Here is an 18,524-nt window from a genome sequence, read left to right on the forward strand (position 1 = left end):
CTTCAAGGTATTTGTAAGTCAGTGGGAGGTGGGGGTGTGTGTGTGTGTGTGTGTGTGTCTGCATCTGAGGGGAGGGAGCAGCAGGACAATGGCAAGGTTAAGTGCTGTTTTGGTAATGAAATCTTCCAGTCCCCTGGCCCGTCCTGGGCTCAACTGGGTCTTGTTTTCCCATTTTCAGTTACAAACATACTGAATGGGACACAATTCATAGGACACATCGTTCTTAGAAAAGTTGACCTGAATAGAAGTTTCTAAGAACATGACAAATAGTTTTGGAATAAAAATCCTTATTATTTCATTCCTGTTGGACGAGATCATATGTATCACACGCACTGTAAAAATAAATCTTTGTTTGCACATCGGGACCCCCGGGCGTGACCTGAGCACTGCTAATTTCACAGTGCGTGCAGGGCAGGGGGCCCTGCTCTAAACTGGCTGGCGTGCCTTCCTAACTCATCTCTTCACATCCTGCACTTTTAGGCCCGTTTTTCTTCTCTAAACTCGAATGCAGCCTGCACTGACGAGCAGTTTGGGGCCGGAGACTGCCTCCGGCCGTGCCCAGACCACGCAGGAGCTGTTGGCTTGCCTCAGACTGGCCAACTGGCTGGGCCCGGGGAAGAATGCCGGCACCTCCTCAGGACGGAGGTCTAGAAGGTGACCTAGATCTTACAGGCTCACATTCAAATGTAGGCAAATACTGAAACACACTCCCACTCAAAAGCAAATGCAGATTGTTTTGGACCGCCCATTTCTGGGGGCCCTGTCCCTTTGACAGACCCGTACCATCACCTGTACGCCTCCCCCTCGTTGAAGGCTGGTCGTCAGCGGGCTAACCACCGCGGGCGCTCGCCTTGATCTGAGTTCCGATACCGATTCCCACGAAGGAGATGGGGAGACGAAGCGTCCTTCAAAACTTACCCTTTGACTTCCCGTGTCCTGCCTTTTGAGCATTTAGCATGGCGAGTTTCTTTTGATTTTCTGAAATTTCCATTCCTGGATTTAGAAACAGACATGATACACATTCAAAACAAGTGAAGCCACTGCAGAGTAAAACCAGAACCATAACCTGGAACAAAAAACCTCATTCCTTGAGGAACCAAGGGACACTGAGAAGCTTACAAGTGGAGAAGTAGCAAGGACTGTCCCCGGGACGGACACTCGCATAACCTGCTCCCTACAAGGACATGTTGAAGGGTGACATGGGGTGCTGTTAGTAACGACACACAGGCCACTTGTGCAGACCCAGACGCACGTCCACGTAGGGTCACCCAAATCACAACCATAAAGGGTGAGGCCCTAGGAGGAGAGGGCAAATCGAAGGAGTCCCAGGGTCGACTCGCCCACCTGCTGTGAAAGCCGAGTGAGCGATTCCACCTTGAACATCTGCGTAACGGGAACTGGATTTTGTACCCCAACTGTCGAGAGCACGTGCCTTGAACTTCCCCTGTAAAGTTCGCTGTCTGCACGGAGTGGGTGAGGTGGGGGGGAACAGCAGGCCCCTGCACGCAGGACGTGGAGAGAGAGCAAAGGCCAGAGACAGAGGAGGGCCAAGTCTGTCAGGCTGGCTCCTAGGCCGGCAAGAAAGCTTCTTCCTGGAGGCAGGCTCTACACCCGGGAGAAGGAAATCAGGGCTCAGCCTCCGCCGTCACACTCAGCTCCCAGCGGCTCCCTGGGCCGTGGCTCCCTGACCAAGCTGACGTCTGACAGGTCCCGACCCCTCCCTCAGGTGCCATACACTGGCTTCTGCTGCTCCTGGACCCGCACGGGCCTTCTGCCCCACTCCGGCCCTCCATGCCCAGCCGGCCTTATGGCGGACCTCCCCGATCTCTCCACACATGAGGTGACAGGCACTGGACTAACATAACATGCCTGGCGAGGACCCGGGGCCACCCTCATTCATTCCACATTCACCCAGTCCAGAGACTCCCAGAGTGCCCCATTCATTCATTCATCCACTCATTCATTCACGTCTTCTGAGGACCAGCCACAAGGGAAGCAGTGTACTAGAGAAAGGTATAAAATCAAGGCTCGTCTTCCTTTCTGTCAAGGGACAGAGTTGAGACGTGTTTAGGATGCCCCTGCAATACTGGTTCCATCTGAGGGGAAAGTGCAATATTCCAACTTACAAATGATGTCAGGGCCTACACTAGATGACCTTACATGGCAGGTAAAATCGGGATCTTTGCAAATATTTGAGGAGTTCTCAGCATGACAGAGGGAGGAGTCTTACTCCAGTGAGACCCCAGTCAAAAGTGGCACCGATATATGGCAGCTGCTGGGAAGCAGCTTTCCTCTTGGTGAAAGGGGGACGTCCACTTAGCCGAAGGGGTCCCCTATGAGTAATGAGGGCTACAGGTGTCACTAGGGGTTGAGGTTCAGTGTTTCAGAGGAGATTCCTGCTTGACGGTGAGTGAGCCAGACTGACTCCTAAAGCCCTTCCTGCCCTAACGTGGGATCCCACAGACCCTCCTGTGGGTGAGACTCAGATCCGTGGCGAAGCCTAGGATCGGTACAACACGGATCCGTGGAACATGGACAGGGCGGGGGTGGGCCCAGGCTTCCACTCTAGCTTTCGTCGCGGCAGTGGGTGGCTCTTCCGTCCTGCACTACGTAACCTTTACGGTCTGGGCTCGCGTGGGCCGCAGAGATGAGTATCCTTATTCCACCTCACCTTTAAGGCCCCTGGTCCCTGGGGCATCCTGACATCTGTCCGACAGTTGGTGCTCAAAACCCTAATGTGCTCGGAAGGCCCTGCACCTTGGGCTTACAGACCGGGCCTGACGGTTTCCGGCTTTTAGGGCTAATCGGTACCTGGAGGCGAGCAGACCCTGGGACGGTAAGGGCGACAGGAGGAAGCAGTGCTTGAATCGTAGGACAGGGTGCACGGTCCTCAGCTTCATGCACGAGAGAGATGGGGAAACAGGTGGGCCAAGGTCTTGGGTCTGAATGGACTAGGGCGCAAGGTAAATTTAAAGTGCTTTAAAGGTACACCCGAAGAGGCGGCCTCGAGGATCATCCGGTATTTCTCATGGCCTGGATGACAGTCACCAGAGTGTGGCCCAGTGTCGGGGTGACACTGAGCTGGCTTTAAATGCTAAGTGGTCACGCTAGAAGAGTGGGTAAGTGCCCTGAGCCTCAATTTCCTCACCTATAGTAATGGGTATAGCAACAGTATCCACATCTTGGGATTAAACGGCACAAGCTCCGTACATGTGTTAATCGACTACGTTAGCCGTAAGGCTCTGCGGTCAGCAGCAGGCTGTCAGTCGTCAAGAGTTAACACGCGGGCTTCTGACTGTGCGTGGGGTCAACCGTATTCGGGATTTGCAGATCCCGCTTCTTTTCTGCAAGGGGGCTACTTGACCCCGGGGCGGGGGGCGGGGAAGAGCTGACCGCTGGGGGGGGCGGGGGGGGGGGGGGACGCGGCTGGGGCGGGAGGGGAGGGCAGAGGCACCGCTCACCCATCTCGCGGTCCTCTCGCACGCGCCTCCTCTCGTCGCCGCAGGCCTGCAGCCACCTCGCCTTGTCTTCCTGCTTCTTGGCACAGAACAGGTGAACCTCGTCGGTGGTTTTGCTGACGAGCTTGAAGGCGTTCTTCACGCTGAGGTTCCAGTCCTTGTCCCGCCCGTCCTCCAGGTCCACAAGCCGCACCTCGTCCATGTCCGTGCGGCCTCGGTAGTAGAGCACGTCCCTGCGCAGCAGGTCCTTCTTGCACGACACCAGCTGGTGGTCAAACAGGAAGAACGTCCGCTGCTGGCTCTTGCCGTGCCTGCTGACCTGGGTCAGCTCCCCGGAGTGGATCAGTTCCGAGCTCCGCTCGAGGATATCCAGCCCCTGGAGGGAGGGAAACACAGTTCACGGTCTCCCCATCCCGATTCCTTCACGCGTCACGGAGACAGGAAGAGGTCCTGACACGGTCTGTTCTCGGACCTTCCAGTCACAGGAGACCCGTCCGCGGGTCAGCGGGGCTCAAGAGGCCACGCGAATCTCGGGCTGTTCGTCTCCCTGTGTGTGAAATTTCCTTTCTTTACCTCCTACTCAGCGGGAGATGTTACAGCGTCTCTATGTTGTGAGGTGTATTCCCGGTGGCAAACGTGCTGGGTCACTAGACTCCACCCCGTCTGAAATGGCTGCTCCTGGGAGAAGAAGGCCACCACAGAGGCTTCCTACGGGTGGGAACTCCGTGCTATCGACCCTGGGGCTCAGGCTCTCCCGTCTGGTATACACAGCGGCTCCCAGAATAAAAACTAGCTTCGGATCTTGGAAACAAAAGGCCACGTGGCAAACTGCCAACCAGAGATCGGTGAACTTCTGACAATAAATTATCCCCTCAATGCCACAGTCCAGGAACACAAGGAAAAATACACCTTTACAGTATTAGGTCGGGTCTAACCCAATGTACCTTTACGGTATTGGGTACGACACCGGCCTTTGATCTCTAAGATTTTTATTCTCCTTCAGTCCCGGTCACACACAACATTTTGTGGAGGCAGAAAATCTTGACTCTAAAACAGTTCTACTTACTTGCCTATAGCAATTCTGTGTCCCAGATTCTTCACTTACAAAGTAAGAGAGTTAAACACAGTGATGTCTGAGGGCCCATTCAAGCTCCACAAGTCTCTACGGCCCCTGACATAGAAGTATTTCTTTCCAACGTTTATGGCCATCACCTACTTTAGTTAAAAACCTAACTTCTCCATCCAAACTTTCTTAATCCTTCGGGACAGTGTGTTCTGACCAATCAATTTGATGTAGGATGAATCTCACTTGGTCTAAACACAATCGGAACAGCACCAGCTGATCGTTCTTAATGACTGCCATAGGGTCTAGCGGTCACCAGCATGCGCTCTGAAGCCAGGCTGCCTGACTAGATTGGAATCCGGGTGTGCCACTCTCTAGCTGTGTGGCCTTGAGCCAGCTCCCTACCCGTGCGTGTTTCCGTTCCCTATCAGTTCAGTGGAGGCCACAGCAGTCCCTACCTCATAGGGTCACTGAGAGGATGAAATGAGTTCGCATATAAAAACGGCTTAGAGCAGCGCCAGACGCTGCTGTGGTTGTCGTGTTTATAAATAAATACGCACGCTAGACCATTCTGACAGGGTGTGCCAAGGACTGCGTTTACCACCGTCTTAGACAATCCTCACAACAGCCCTGTGAGGCAGGTAGCGTTTTGAACCCCACCTTATGGATGAAAATATTGATCTGGCCCAGATCAGACCAGTTCGGACGCACGCAGTGTGAGTCCGGAGTCCGGACTCCTCCCACACTATATTGTGTATTTTAAGGGTTCTCCGTTTGCTTTCATGGAGCGTACTTCCCAGCAGGAGAGACAGCGTAAACGATAAATGAATTACAGACACGCTTCAGAGTTGATTTCTTGGTGCAGGTGAGGCGTCAGGTAGCTGACTGTTAAGGTCGAGCACGTGCCTCAAAATACAGACACCGTGAAAGCCAAGAATATGAAGTGTCAGTCACAGGATGCTGAAGTATGGCATCAAGCTAGACCGGAGCGAGGGAGGGGGTGCACAGTGCTGGGCGGCGCAGCAGGTGCAGGAAGGGGTTCGCACTTACCTCCCAGCCCACGATGGACACCTGCCACCGTGCTATCTTGTCGATGCTTTCCAGCCTGCGCTTGCGCTCATTGATCAAACAGGCTACGTTCTTCATGGCTTCGTAGGCCGCCTTTATATTGTTGTAATCACTGCAAAGCAGGAGGTTCGTTTTAACCATATAACCTGAAACCTGCAAAGGCAGACTGACTAAGTCATGCCCCCCATCCCCGATTTGTATACCAACAGTCTGGACGTCGTGGCATCTAAATAACGGCCATTGTTCCCTTTTGCTTTTTCCTCTATGAATAGACTACAGTCTCCATAGGTTAAGGGAGCTGACCGAATGCAATCCAGAATTCTTTGGAATAAGAATGTTTTCATTCATTTCCCAGAAATCGCAATGAATGAAAGTGAATGCCACAAGAAATAAGTTTTAGTCACAGTGACAATAGATTATTTTCATCAATAAAGAAAGGACAGTCTTCATTATTGCTTTGGTTCTCTTACAGCCAGTTTTGCTATATAAAGTACTTTAACAATCAGTAACCATTCTTGAGACTAATTATCCGCTCTGAGCCTCATCTGTGATGATATTCAGGAAAGGACACAAAGGGGACATGAGCCACAGAAGCTGGACGTGGTGTTATGTAAACACTAACACCGTATTCACCTCACTGAACGACCTTCATTTCTGGTGCTTCCGTATCCTGCGGTCAGATCAAACTAAATGTTCCCTGGAGCAGGCTGCTGTTCCCCAGGTTTCTAAAACTGGAGGTACTGGAAAAATAAATTACAGCTATACTCTACACACAGACTCGGGCAGGGCATGTCTAGTATTGGGAAGTTTTACATTCCAGTTTGCTCGGCATTAATAATTTGGGGACATGTAAACCAATCATCCAGCTAATGAGCTGAATTCTTCACTTTCTGGCACGTTCCTGTGTCTCACGGGATAGACGGAGCCTTTGGATCTCAGTTGCACCGAATTCAGATCCTCCTGCGCAGTCAGGACAAGAAAGCCTTGGAAGCAGACTCTTGTTTATTTAGCAAACACAATTAAACTCCACTCCTGGGAAGTCCCTGGGCACTCCCCCACAAGGCAGACCTCGCTGTCTTTAAACAGGCCCGTTCACACTCAGAAGCGGGGCACAATGGAAGACCAAAACGGATACAAGGGGGCTGCCAAAGTAATGGGAGCCACCACTCACCCCAGGCCTCAGGCAATGAAGAAGAGTGCACAAAATTATTGTATATGTTTTCCTACAAGATTTTCTGTCAATCCTAGGAAAGAGGCAGAACGTAATGTTTTTGTTTTTTTTTTAATTGTTTTGTTTTATTGAATGAAGACAGGGAAATGGGCTTTCTGTCATTTCCTTTAAAAGGATTGGGGTGGGGGGGTAGGGTAGTAGCCAAAATACACAAATGCCTCACGGTGAGAAATGCCCTTAGAAGAGAAAAACCAACTGTTGAAGGATGAGCACAGACTTCTGGACATACACTTCCCACCTGAGAACGTACCAATCTGCTTGCCCATGTCTGTCAAGATGTCTCTTTTTACTCTTCTCTATTTTCTCTGGTTCCTCATCATGTTGTGTGTTCATTCTTGAACATTTTCTTTAAATGTGTGGCTCTCTTAACTTTGCTATTTTGCTTCCACTCAAGTTTTCTGATTTTCCCATCAGAAGTAGAAATAGAAACAGAAATAGAAATAGAAATAGAAATATATATAGCTCTCTTCTCTCTTACCTCTTTCAATGAATGCCTTTCTCTTATTCCTTTAATCTTAATTCTTTAACATCCATGTCTATAGGGTCTATTGTTTGGCAACCCAGCTCTTTTTCTCTTTCCACCTTCCAATCTAATTGTAAAAGGATTCCTTCTGCAAGCCCCATGTCTCCACAGGAGTCCGGCAACAGACAGGACAAAAGATGGCTTCATCCGGCACACCCTGCAGGGCCAGGCACTGCCGGGGAGAATCTGATTGCTCTCCGGGCAACAGTTAGCTGTGAAAAGCCAGCACTGTTGTGGTGTGGCAAGGCAGATTTCCTCTGGGTACAATCCTGTCCCCCTCTCTGCATCCTAGAACCTTTCCAGGTCATCCTTTCAAGGGCTACGGGTAGGTACACTGAAAGCTTTGTACCAGTGGCACGGATGTCAGGAATGAGGTTTGAGTCTTACCTAAAATAGCAAGCATTATCCCAAAACCTTGGTATCCAGCTGGCATTCCGGTTGTGGCCTGGTGAAAACACAGCAATAACCCAACCAGTGCCACTTAAAGGCACCACGCACAACTGGGTCCTGCACATCCTGGGGAGTGGCAAAGAACGGCGTGCCCATTCCAACACCCAGTGGGTGAGATCTCACAAATAATCACAGCACGGTTATGCGTTATTCTGTGCATGCAGGAAAACAGTGAGTTGCTGTTAAGTAGCAACTTAATAATTAGCTCCCCCAGAAGAACTTAGGGACAAGGAAATGGAGCATTCGGGTGACCACGATGAGAAGTCCCGTGCCCCAAAGCGCAAGGTGTACGGGATGGAACGGATTATGGAGACGGAGTGAGCACCCAGGTTGGGCAAGAAAGGGCTTAGAGCCAGACGGGACCTCGGGGGGATGCTTCTCCAACCTGACCCTACACGCTACCCTGTACCCTCGAGATTCCCCACTCTTTCAGGGTTTAAACTCTGGCAGTCCTCACCCTTCCGTAAAGTAACTTCTCCTTGCAGTACATGACAGCGCTCTGGGGGTGAGCTGCTATAGGACGGGAAGCAGACTGTTTCCGAAACTGAAGTTACGCCGGTGTAGGTCTTTATTTATTAACTACTGAGTAGCTACAAAAGAGCACTTGTAGGATATACGTCACTTATAAGGACCAACAGACAACACAAACCCCCGTGTGCTCATGACACAGTTTAAGAATTATTCTTAGATGTTGAGCATCTCTAGGAACAGATATTCCGGAGCCTCTTCGATGACCCTAGTTCAGACTTCAGAGTAATCTTGAACGTTCGAAGCGACACGACAGCTTCTTCCCCAATGCTCAGCGAGAGCGTCAAGAGGACGCGTGAGCCAGCCCATCACCGCCACTCCGCGAAGCCCCGAGTGCCCCCCTGGGGGCGGGGTGCGCAGGCTCCGGTGCGCGTCCCCCAGCGGCACCTGCTCCTCACCTGTGCTCCTGCGTGGTGTACTTGAGCAGCTCGGCCAGCTGCAGAGGGTACTTGCAGATCTTCTGCACCGGCGTCAGCAGGAACCCGTCGATGGCGATGTCGATCATCTGCTGCAGCAGGCGGCAGGCTTCGAAGAAGTGTCGGTAGCGGCCCTGCTTCATCAGGCGGGACAGCTCCGCGCAGGCGCCCGGGTGGTTGTTACAGTACTCGGAGTAGATGGCAAAGCCCTCTTGCTGGGAAGGGGAAGCACAGCCGCGTCAGGCTATGGGCTGGCGATGGGCGCGGCCCCGTCCGAGGGGGCGTCCCGGAGAGCACCCTGATTCTGCCCTGTTCTCATGCAGCAAGCCCGCGTCTTCTCTGCAGGCAGGGGCTGCTTACAGAGCAGGGGGCCCAAGGGTGGGGGGGGGTGCTGCTCTAGGACTCGGTGCCCTGGCCCCACTCGAAGCCCCCTTCGTCGAACCCTGACGGGGTGTCTCACGGTGGCCCGGGGCTTCCGCAGGGGGAGCGGCACCCACTGCCACCGTCATCTCCGCCCCAGCTCTGCTCCAAGGAAAAGGCAGGCCCTGTTCCCAAGTCCCGTCTGTCTCCCCCTCGTCCTCTTTACTTTCACTGACACACAGGCTTGTGACTGTGACCACAAGGGGGGGATTCAAAGCCACCACCCGCTCCCCCCACAGCACGTCCTCCCCCTAACGCCCCACCGCCTGGTCCCCACACACGTGAGGCCCCCGGCTCCCTTCCTTTCTCCCGGACTTCTCCCTTGGAGGCTGCTTGTCCAAGGTCTCAGGACACCGGCGCTTCTCTCCCGGATCCCAGAGCGGCACCCTGTCAGTCCCCCATCCGTGCTCGAGGGCTTGCCCCTGCTTCCACATTCCCAGGGCCTCCGCACCCCACCTCCGAACAGCCCCCCGCCGCAGCCACTGCGGCCAGGCTGCCCGCTGGCGGTCGCCCGCCCTGCCCACGGCCGTGCGGTGTCCCACCCCGCAGTTCCTACTTGTCTGTGCCCAGCACGACACGCCTCAACTCCCGTGTCCCAGAAGTCTAGAAGGTTTTCCCCACCCACCTGTTAATTCTTGGACACTCAACGCCCTGCAGGCAGTTCTGACGCCCCAAGACCAGTTTCGTCAGCTGGTTCTCAGAAATCCCCACGCCCACATGTCTGTCTTTCCACACACCCACTGCAGTCACCCCTCCCCAGTACCACCTCGTCCCTTGTGTGGCTTCTCCCGTTCTCCCGGCAAGGCCGCGCCCAGAGGCTTCGCCTTCATCAGGCCCTGCCCCCTGCAGCCTGACCTTCACCGACCTCCGAAGCTTCTGTCTTGGAACCTTCTGCTCTGGCCAAACAGGCCTTTCACCAAGTCCCAAACAGACCCAGTGCACTCGTGGGGCGGATGCTCCCCGCTGCGTGGCCACCACGGCATTATCTTCAGCCACTTAAAATCAACCTACCCGAGGACCAGCTTCCGTTCTGCTGCCTCTGCATAGCCACTGGGGTCAGTACCCAGCAAGTGCTACCTGAGGAGCTGGCTTTGTCACTGCTATTATTGTTACGATAATTGTGTCCGTTTGGGCTGGGAATAAAGTCTCCTTCCTCTGAAATCTGTTAGAATTAATCAGGGGCACTGAATCCTCAGTTATTAAGCTCACGCCATCATCACAAGACCGTTCTGAGGTACTTACAGCGTTCCACACAGGGGTCTGAGAACTGCACACCTCGGTCTGAACCTACACCTGCTCCTTACTAATGTGTGACCTTGAGGGGCGCCTGGGTGGCTCAGTCGGTCGAGCGTCCGACTTCCGCTCAGGTCATGATCTCGTGGTTTGTGAGTTCAAGCCCCGCGTTGCGCTCTGTGCTGACCGCTCGGAGCCGCTTCGGATTCTGTGTGTGTGTGTCTCTCTCTCTGCCCTCTCCCCTGCTCATGCTTTCTCTTTCAAAAATAAACAAACATCAAAAAAAAAACTAACGTGTGACCTTGGGTCACTTGCTCTCTGGGCTAGTTTCTGCATCTGGAAAATGGGTAAAATAATCAATCCTACCACGTCATAGCAGTACAGAAGCTAACACAAGAAAACCCTGAGAAGAGTGATTAACATATAATAGTTACTATGAGAGGGACTATGAGAAATTACTCCAAACACAACCCCCTAACTCCAAACTGCATAAAAGTGGGAAGATTCTAAAATCTTGAGGTATGTAGGTAAAGATTAACCATATAAACCAAGCAACTTAACTTACAACTGACATCTCCATTCCATAGGCAATTAATCCAGCAAACAAAGCAAGAAACAAAACAGAACAAAAAAGGACTCCTTTCTAGATTGGAGAAACATTTCAAAATTATTTGACCGGATGTGATTAATAAGACATAACAGGTGACATACATGTTGCAGAAAGCAGGATCCTATTTCACTTAAATGAGGTTCCTCTTTATTGTACTGTTTCTCAAGGTCTTTCAGGAACTTTCTTTGGAATTTGTAAATATCTTCAATGTTTCCAAAAATGGTGGCTAGTTGCGCAACAGTGAACATTCCCGTGTGTTTGCGACACTGTCGGATATAGCCCTGCGAAACAGAGAAGTAAACTTTTAAACATTAATTTGGAGATTCACAGAAATTATTTGAATAATACAGTGTTCTGGGCCCAAAGCCATTATCTTGGAGTAGATTTTAATTAGAGAAAATTATTTTACCCTATGGGTCCCTGATGGGGTAATCACACTTCCGCGACTGCAGTGTGCTATGAATATTTTTAAAAGAAAAGAGAACAACAGGTGCATGTGGTTGGATTTAGGAGGCAAGAAACTATATAAAGTTTTCAGATTATACTCATAAAGCAAAGTTGCAGGGTTTCAAACATGAGGCTCAAACATTGGGACTGTCATACTTTTTCTAAACTCTTAAGATAATCATTCTCCCATCCCTAATTTCATTTCACAGCTGAGAAGACCTGTCAAATACAGAATGCCACAGCTTGCTGAACGGCTCATGCCGCCGGCTCACTGTCATGGCAAAGAGCCAAGGACATCTTACCCAAAGATTCCACCATTTCCTACTTTCTATATAGAGCACAGATCCGCAGATCTTTAATCCGAGGCCTGCCCCGATTACAGCCCTACTCATTCTCTACGTACAACACCCTAGTTGTACCATGGCTTGGGTAGAAGTTAGTGTGGAAGGAAGGAAAGGCCACAAATGTGTGTAATAATTATCCCCAAATCAGCATCATGTAATAACATAGCCTAAGCGGACTCCATGATAAAATACATACCGCTGCCCACTTGGTCTGAACTTTAACACAAAGACAATGTAAAGGTTCAAGATACAGGCTGTAGGGCAGACCCGTCTGATTTAAATCCTCACCCCACCACTTTACCTTCTCTGTGATTCAGTTTCCTCATCTGTAATAGGAGGGGTAGTAGGACCTGCCCGGTGAGTGTTTGTAGGAATTCATCCAGGTCAAAGGAAGGCACAAAGTCAAAGCTCGACAATTATTAAGACATGACTTACTTTCCTAAAATGGCACTTTAAAAAAACTCCCTTAACTTCTAGGGAACAGATGGTTAAAGCTAAACATCGCTCAGTCTTTCTCTGGCCAGCTAATCCAATCACTGGGCACTTGTCTCCCTTGCGTTTGTCTTTAGTGCTAAATGTTCACAGCTGAACTGAGAGTGCAGCACTCAGCATTCAGGGCCAGGCCAGCGGGAAAGAGGAGATGGGGCCAACACCAGTGGAGCATAATGCTCGTACAAAATCCACAAAAACAGAGGATCGTGGGAGACACAGAATTTATCACACAGTAGAATACCATGACACTGCAGAATATGGCTTTGAAAATCACTAGATACAACGAAATTTTTTTTTTTTTTTTGGTCTGCATCTAACTGACTGAGAACCTAATCTGTGAGACAGCGATTAGATGTAGTGGGATTGTAAAGAGTGACGCACATTTGCGGAATCGTGTGAGTTTCACCTGACGGGTGTTGCCTCCTCTGAAAGTCATTCACTCTGGGGGCGCCTGGGTGGCTCAGTCGGTTGAGCGTCCTATTCTGATTTCAGCCCAGGTCCCGATCCCAGGGTTGTGAGATCGAGCCCCACGTCGGGCTCCGTGCTGAGCACAGAGCCTGCTTAAGATATTCTCTGTGCCCCTCTCCCTGCTTGCTCTCTCTCTCTTTCTCTCAAATAAATAAGTAAATAGATAGATAAATAAATAAAATTAAAAGGCAGAAAGTCATTCGCTCTGAATAACCTCAGGATGTCAGTCCTGAGAGTGTAGGAAAGAAAGCTGACTACAGCAGGGGGCCACTGATGCTCAACAAGGCAGACAAGTATTTAATGAGGGTGCAGTCCGTGCAGGGGCCGCATGGACAGACAGGGGAGGAAAAGCGAGGGCTACAGAAAAGTGTGTCCGACTGGGGACAGAAGAAAACCACACGGGCATATCCCACAGACAACCCGGGGGAGGCCGCGGGGTCCGGGGTCTCACCTCACAGATGTCCTTGAGGTGCTTGATGTACACCCGCTCGGTGTTCATGATCTCCTGGATGACATTGGTCCGCATCTGGTGCTTGCTCTCCAAATGCCTGTGGCGGTTCTTGCCGGCACCCTCCTCCTGCTCCTCACCCTGGGTGCTGCTGGAATTCTCCGACAGCTCTTCCTGATTGACACGCAACTGCGGGCCACACACAGGTGACAGGTGACTCGGGGGGGAGGCGGCGCCAGAAGCAGGCAGAAGGTCCCCCCGACCCCAGGTTTCCACTTCTCCACGGCTGGTCAGGAAGGCAGCCTGGCCCTAGGCTACATCTTCACGTACTTGGCAGGGCCGCGGCCGGGCCACGGCTGGGCCGGCGGCTCAAACCATGGCAGCAATGCCACAGTTAGTTGACCATGGTTGAAATTTTTCCTTCAACCCATCTAATTTCTGAAAGGTTTCATTAAAATGATTACAAAGAGGGGCGCCCGGGTGGCTCAGTCAGTTAAGTGTCCGACTGCAGCTCAGGTCATGATCTTCGTGGTCTGTGGGTTCGGGCCCCACACCGGGCTCTGTGCTGACAGCTCGGAGCCTGGGGCCTGCTTCGGATTCTGTCTCCCTCTCTCTCTGCCCCTCCCCCACCACGCTCGCTCGCTCTCTCGATCTCTCGCTCAAAAATAAATAAACATTTAAAAAAATTAAAAAATAAGTAAAATAACGTCACGACAAAGAACTGAGCCTATAGAGAGCGGGCTTGAGCTGGACGCAGCTCTGCCGCCCCCCACAGGCAGCTGTGGGAAGGGGAAAGCGCCACACTTACTCTGACAAAGCTTGCGGGGAACCAGGCTTCCTTGTCTTCACTCCGGCCCCACCACCAGTCCTTGTTAGAGGCTTCCAGAACCTGGATGACATCTCCTGCCTTGAAGCCCAGCTCCTGGTCGTCCATGGTCACGTGGTCCCATAGGGCCTCTGCGCAGACCACACTGCCATCGCTGATCAGCTGCAACGGGGACACGTGCTTAGCGCAAACTGCGGCGGGCAGATGAGGGGACACAGACATCTTCCGCTGCTTCTCTGTACATACTGCTGGCTCCAGGTCAGTCCTTAGTGTTTGAGCCTTGTACAAAATGCGTTTCCTTATCAGGGAAAATCAGGTGGGTGTCTCTCATATGTTCCTAAAGGAAACCCCGTATCTATTTTTTTTTTCCCAAGGAAGTATTAAAACGGCTCACTTATCTGTACATCAGTTATCTAACAAGTATGAATTATGGACTTTTCAGCCCCCAAGCAATTGTCTGTTTCTGAGCAAACTAGATAACACAGAACCGAGCCTCCAATGGTTATGTATATACATTATAGTAAGACACTCACAGGTTCACCTAGAGATTACTCTCCATACTTCATTCACGGTCTGAATAAACTCTTGATCTAACTTGATAGTCTACTACAATTAAAGGGGACACAGCGTGGTCTCCAGATATTTAACAGCTGATTTAAAAAGCCAGGAACAGACACAGCTCATCTGTTAGTCGGCCACAGGGGCAGGTGGCTGTGGGTCCTCTCAGCTCCCAGGGACACCGTCATCTTCTACAGCAACAACCGGTATCACTAACGGAGACGCTAACTCATTGAGAAGTGACATTCCACGCACTCTGGTCAACAGCTCCAAAAGCCAGGGGTGTCTTCTAGAAAGAGTTCCATAAAAGGGGCTGCAGATGCCCAGTGGTGGAAAGAACACCAAACGTGTAGTAAGAAATACGTGGCTAATTTCAGGTCTGCCATTTGCTAGCAAGTGTCGCGCCCTCTTAGTCTCTGAGTGTGTATTAAAATACGGGTAGTGATTATAACATCTACCTCTGCGATCGGCTGTGAGATCTTTCTGGGATAACGTAAGGAAGAGCATTTCCGAACAGCACTATCCAAACACTGATGACTGCTGCCCTTATGACTTAGAGCAACGTGTGAGCTTTGGTTATCTAGAAAACTTAGTCACATACGTGGTCTTTGAAAATGCCACGATATCAGAGTTCTAGGTTTGGGAATAGCTTTGGCGAGAAAGAATGAAGAGGGCCAAGTCTGAAGTGACCGTGTGCCCTGAGAGTCGGGTCCCCAAGACCCGCCACCGTTGTGTGCGATTCCAGTACCTCGTTGATGGCCAGCTGTTCCCCGCCCGGCTGGAGGTATCTGGGGTTGGCCTGACAGATGTCTTCATAGCTGTAATCCTCCTCGCTGCCGTTGTCATCCACTAAGGCAGAGGACTCGGTCCCTCCATCTGAAGAGACTGAGGAAGAAACGGCACGGTTTACGGTTTAAAAAACACGGCTAAGGCACACTAAATGACCTCTGAGAACATTACTCCCAAGGGGAAGTAATCATTCGTGTCTTCCCCAGAAAGAGAAATCATGGGAAGATGTGTATAGATCTATGAATCTCCAAGTAGACGCTGTGCCAAGAGCTGCGGTCGAGGGTTACGGGAAGTGGGGACGAGGACGGCTCAGAGGGCACTGCCAGCGCTAACACACGGCATTACTTTGCGGGTGAGGATGGTGAGTGAACTGTGTGTCATCTGGCTGGCAACTTGTGCTCCAAAGGAGACATAAAAAATATCCACAAGGTGTTCTGCCTCCGTCTTTCACCTGCGAGGCAGTGGTGCTACTAAAATGAAAAGGTGTTGACGGTGTCCTAAGCGGAGACCCGCAGGCATTCGCTCCAAGTGCCTACAACGTGAAAGGGCTCGAACTCACAGTATCGGAGTCAGGAATTAGGTACCGCACCTTTGCCAAAAAAGAGACAAAGACCTTTTAAGGACGGCTACAGCGCTTGGGACCGCCCAGCTTGGCATTCAGATCCACCCCCCCCCTCCCCGGGGCAGTGACGTGGTCTCCTGGTGGCTAATTAATCTGTCATCCAGCAGAGGGAATCGCAGAGAGAACGTTCCTTGTGAAGAGAACGGGAAAGACCTTGCGCAAGCAGCAGCCGGCTCTTCGAGGTGGCTCTTGACCGAGAGCAAAACGTGGCTCGATCTGAAGCACGTGGTACACGGACACCGGTCCGTCTGACAGAAGAGGAGACTGGAAAAGCAAGGCGGGGGGGGGGGGGGAGCTTCGAGTGCTACGGTAGGCAGGGGGGTGGCTCCTTCAGGATTCTGAGAAAGGAAGGGACAGGGGTCGAAGGGAGGCCCCGACACCACGGACAGAGAACAGGTTTCCGAGTCCTACGGCCGGTCTGGATCGCAGCCCTGCCCCTCCGCGGGCACGGGAGCCCGCAACTTACTCCTTGAGCTTCACCCCCCCCCCCCCCGCCCTCCAGCTGTACAAAGCGTTTTCTTTCTTTCTGGAGAATGAGGTGAGGGGATGCGTGTCAAGTGCCCGGCGCCCTTGATTCCCGGTCGGGCCTCACCAGGGAGGGTTTCGCCGGGCCGAGGCGGGAGCCGGGCCGAGGACGACGCTGGGCGACACGGGCGGAGGGAGGGGCGGGGCGGAGGCGGGGCCGGGAAACCGCGGGAGCGGGAGGCGGTGGGCGCGCTGGAGCCAGCGGGCCGAGCAGCCGCCGCACCAGGCGAACCAGGCGAACGGCGCGGGGAAGGGCCACGAAGGGTGTCGTCTGCGGAGGCTGGGCCGACGACGACGGAGCAACAGAGAGGACGAAGTCCGCGATGATCTGGAGGATCCCCCGTTGCCGGCGGAAGTACCAAGAACGCAGAGTCCGAGCAGCCAGCGCGGAGCGAAGGACGAAGGCCGGTTCGGGGCGGCGGTGGGAGCGCGCCGTCTGCTCTGGCCTCGTCCAGGGACTCGCGAGTCCGGATTTCCGGTAACTACCCTCCGGGGGCAGGTGTTCTCTCCAAGCAACTGTCTGTCTGTCTCTTCTTTAATGAGATAGCTCCTGTTCCGTGCTTTGTGCGAAGCCTGCCAACCGGCGTCGCCTCCCACCGCCCGGCGGCATTTCCGGGGCTCCACAGCCCACCCGGCCGAGGCCACGGCCCGAGCGCGGCACACCAGGCCCCGCGCTTCCCTCCCGTCACCTCGGCCACGCTGTCGCGGTGAACACCTTTTTGGCGGAAACACACCTCGGGAACAGAGCCTCGAAGTCTTACCCTCAACCCGCGATAACTATCGAGAACGACTGGCAGCAACGGGCGCCGAGCCACACTGCGCGGGTTGGCCCCGGGGCACACCTCGCGCGCGGGGGTCCGAAGCTCTCCTCTCAGGGCACGGACGGGCCCGCGATCATGACGACGGATTCAGGCCAAGTGACGGAAACGAGGGAGGCTCAGGGAGCACGGGAGCAGATGGGGGCACGACGGAGGGCGAGCGGCCCCTCCTCCCTGACGCCCACCCCCTCGCCCGGGTGCGGGACGCCGCGCCTCTCCACGACGCCCGACAGGCCGGGTCTCCACGGGGGCCCGTGCTTTACGGCTGCCTTCTCATGGCCTGGGGTGCCCCCCCCCCCTCGGAACGCGGGAGCCCCCACGGCCCAGCCGCAGTCACCCCTTCTTCGAGCCCCGCTCAGCTGACTTTTACGGCAGCGGGTGCCTGGCGACTCGCGGCCACGGGGCGGCCTCTCTCTGTCCCGCCAGGACGGCGGGCGGGAGGTGGCGTCCCCACGCCCGGGGCGGCACACCGGGTGGCAGGGCGGGAGCTCGGAACGAGAGGGCGACTCTGCGGCGAGTTGGGGCTCTGAGGCCGGGGGTGCCGGGCGCCGACCACCCTCTGCCACTCCGCGCCCCTCCCTGTCCCCATGCTCAGCCCGGTTCGGGCGACGCGGCGGCCTGCATCCGAGAGGGGGACGTGCGAGTGAGCGGCCTCGAGGGCGAACGGACGCAGGGGCGGAGCGTCCCTGGACCCGCCCACCAGGTCCAGAAGCCCGGCGGACCGTAGCTGGCGGCCCGGCTGGCGGCAGTGCAGGCGGCCCAGGCGAGGGGCGTGCGGCCGGCGGCCCTGCGAGCGTGCGTCCGTCCCAGCGGGCGGCCACGCCACACAGCAGGACCTTCTGTCCCCGGCGCTTCTCTCCGGAGTGCAATGCTGGTGGCGCCGGGGGTGAGGGTGGGGATCTGGGTGCCGCGTGGTGACTTCTGCGTCCCAGGCGGTGGTCAGAGGGCTTGCGGGCAGAGGACCTGGGGTCACCGGGTCTAGGGCACTTTGCCGGTGTGTGTATTTGGGGGGTGGGTGGAGGGAGAAGGTCTTAAGGAAGCAAATATAAACTTTCTGCACACGCGTGAGTCTTTCTCATTAGACTACAGAAAACCACACTAAAGCTCCAAGCCGTCTCTACCCGGAGCCCTGGGAGCAGCCGCCAGACCATGACGCCCAACAACTACCTTCCGCAACGGCTGAAATG

General features: G+C 53.6%; 1 protein-coding gene across 13 annotated transcripts in view; it reads right to left on the reverse strand.

The window, feature by feature from the left end:
* Positions 1-18,524, reverse strand: part of SPATA13 (spermatogenesis associated 13) — an 81,798-nt gene that overhangs the window by 3,779 nt on the left and 59,495 nt on the right. For 7 of the 13 annotated variants that reach the window (XM_042931617.1, XM_042931783.1, XM_042931869.1 and 4 more), the window contains 8 exons: positions 15,332-15,468; positions 14,008-14,187; positions 13,203-13,388; positions 11,102-11,281; positions 8,720-8,952; positions 5,572-5,701; positions 3,462-3,834; positions 919-993 (listed from right to left, as the gene is read on the reverse strand). In XM_042931617.1, coding sequence (XP_042787551.1) covers positions 919-993; positions 3,462-3,834; positions 5,572-5,701; positions 8,720-8,952; positions 11,102-11,281; positions 13,203-13,388; positions 14,008-14,187; positions 15,332-15,468 — 1,494 coding nt within the window. Of the gene's footprint in view, positions 1-917; positions 994-1,344; positions 1,606-2,671; positions 2,829-3,461; positions 3,835-5,571; positions 5,702-8,719; positions 8,953-11,101; positions 11,282-13,202; positions 13,389-14,007; positions 14,188-15,331; positions 15,469-15,823; positions 16,115-16,147; positions 16,261-16,586; positions 16,666-17,280; positions 17,334-18,524 lie in introns of those variants that run through there. The other 6 variants (XR_006200587.1, XM_042932214.1, XM_042932535.1 and 3 more) reach the window with 6 other exon arrangements.

Source organism: Panthera leo, chromosome A1, assembly GCF_018350215.1.
Source record: "Panthera leo isolate Ple1 chromosome A1, P.leo_Ple1_pat1.1, whole genome shotgun sequence".
NCBI classification, from domain to species: Eukaryota; Metazoa; Chordata; class Mammalia; order Carnivora; family Felidae; genus Panthera; species Panthera leo.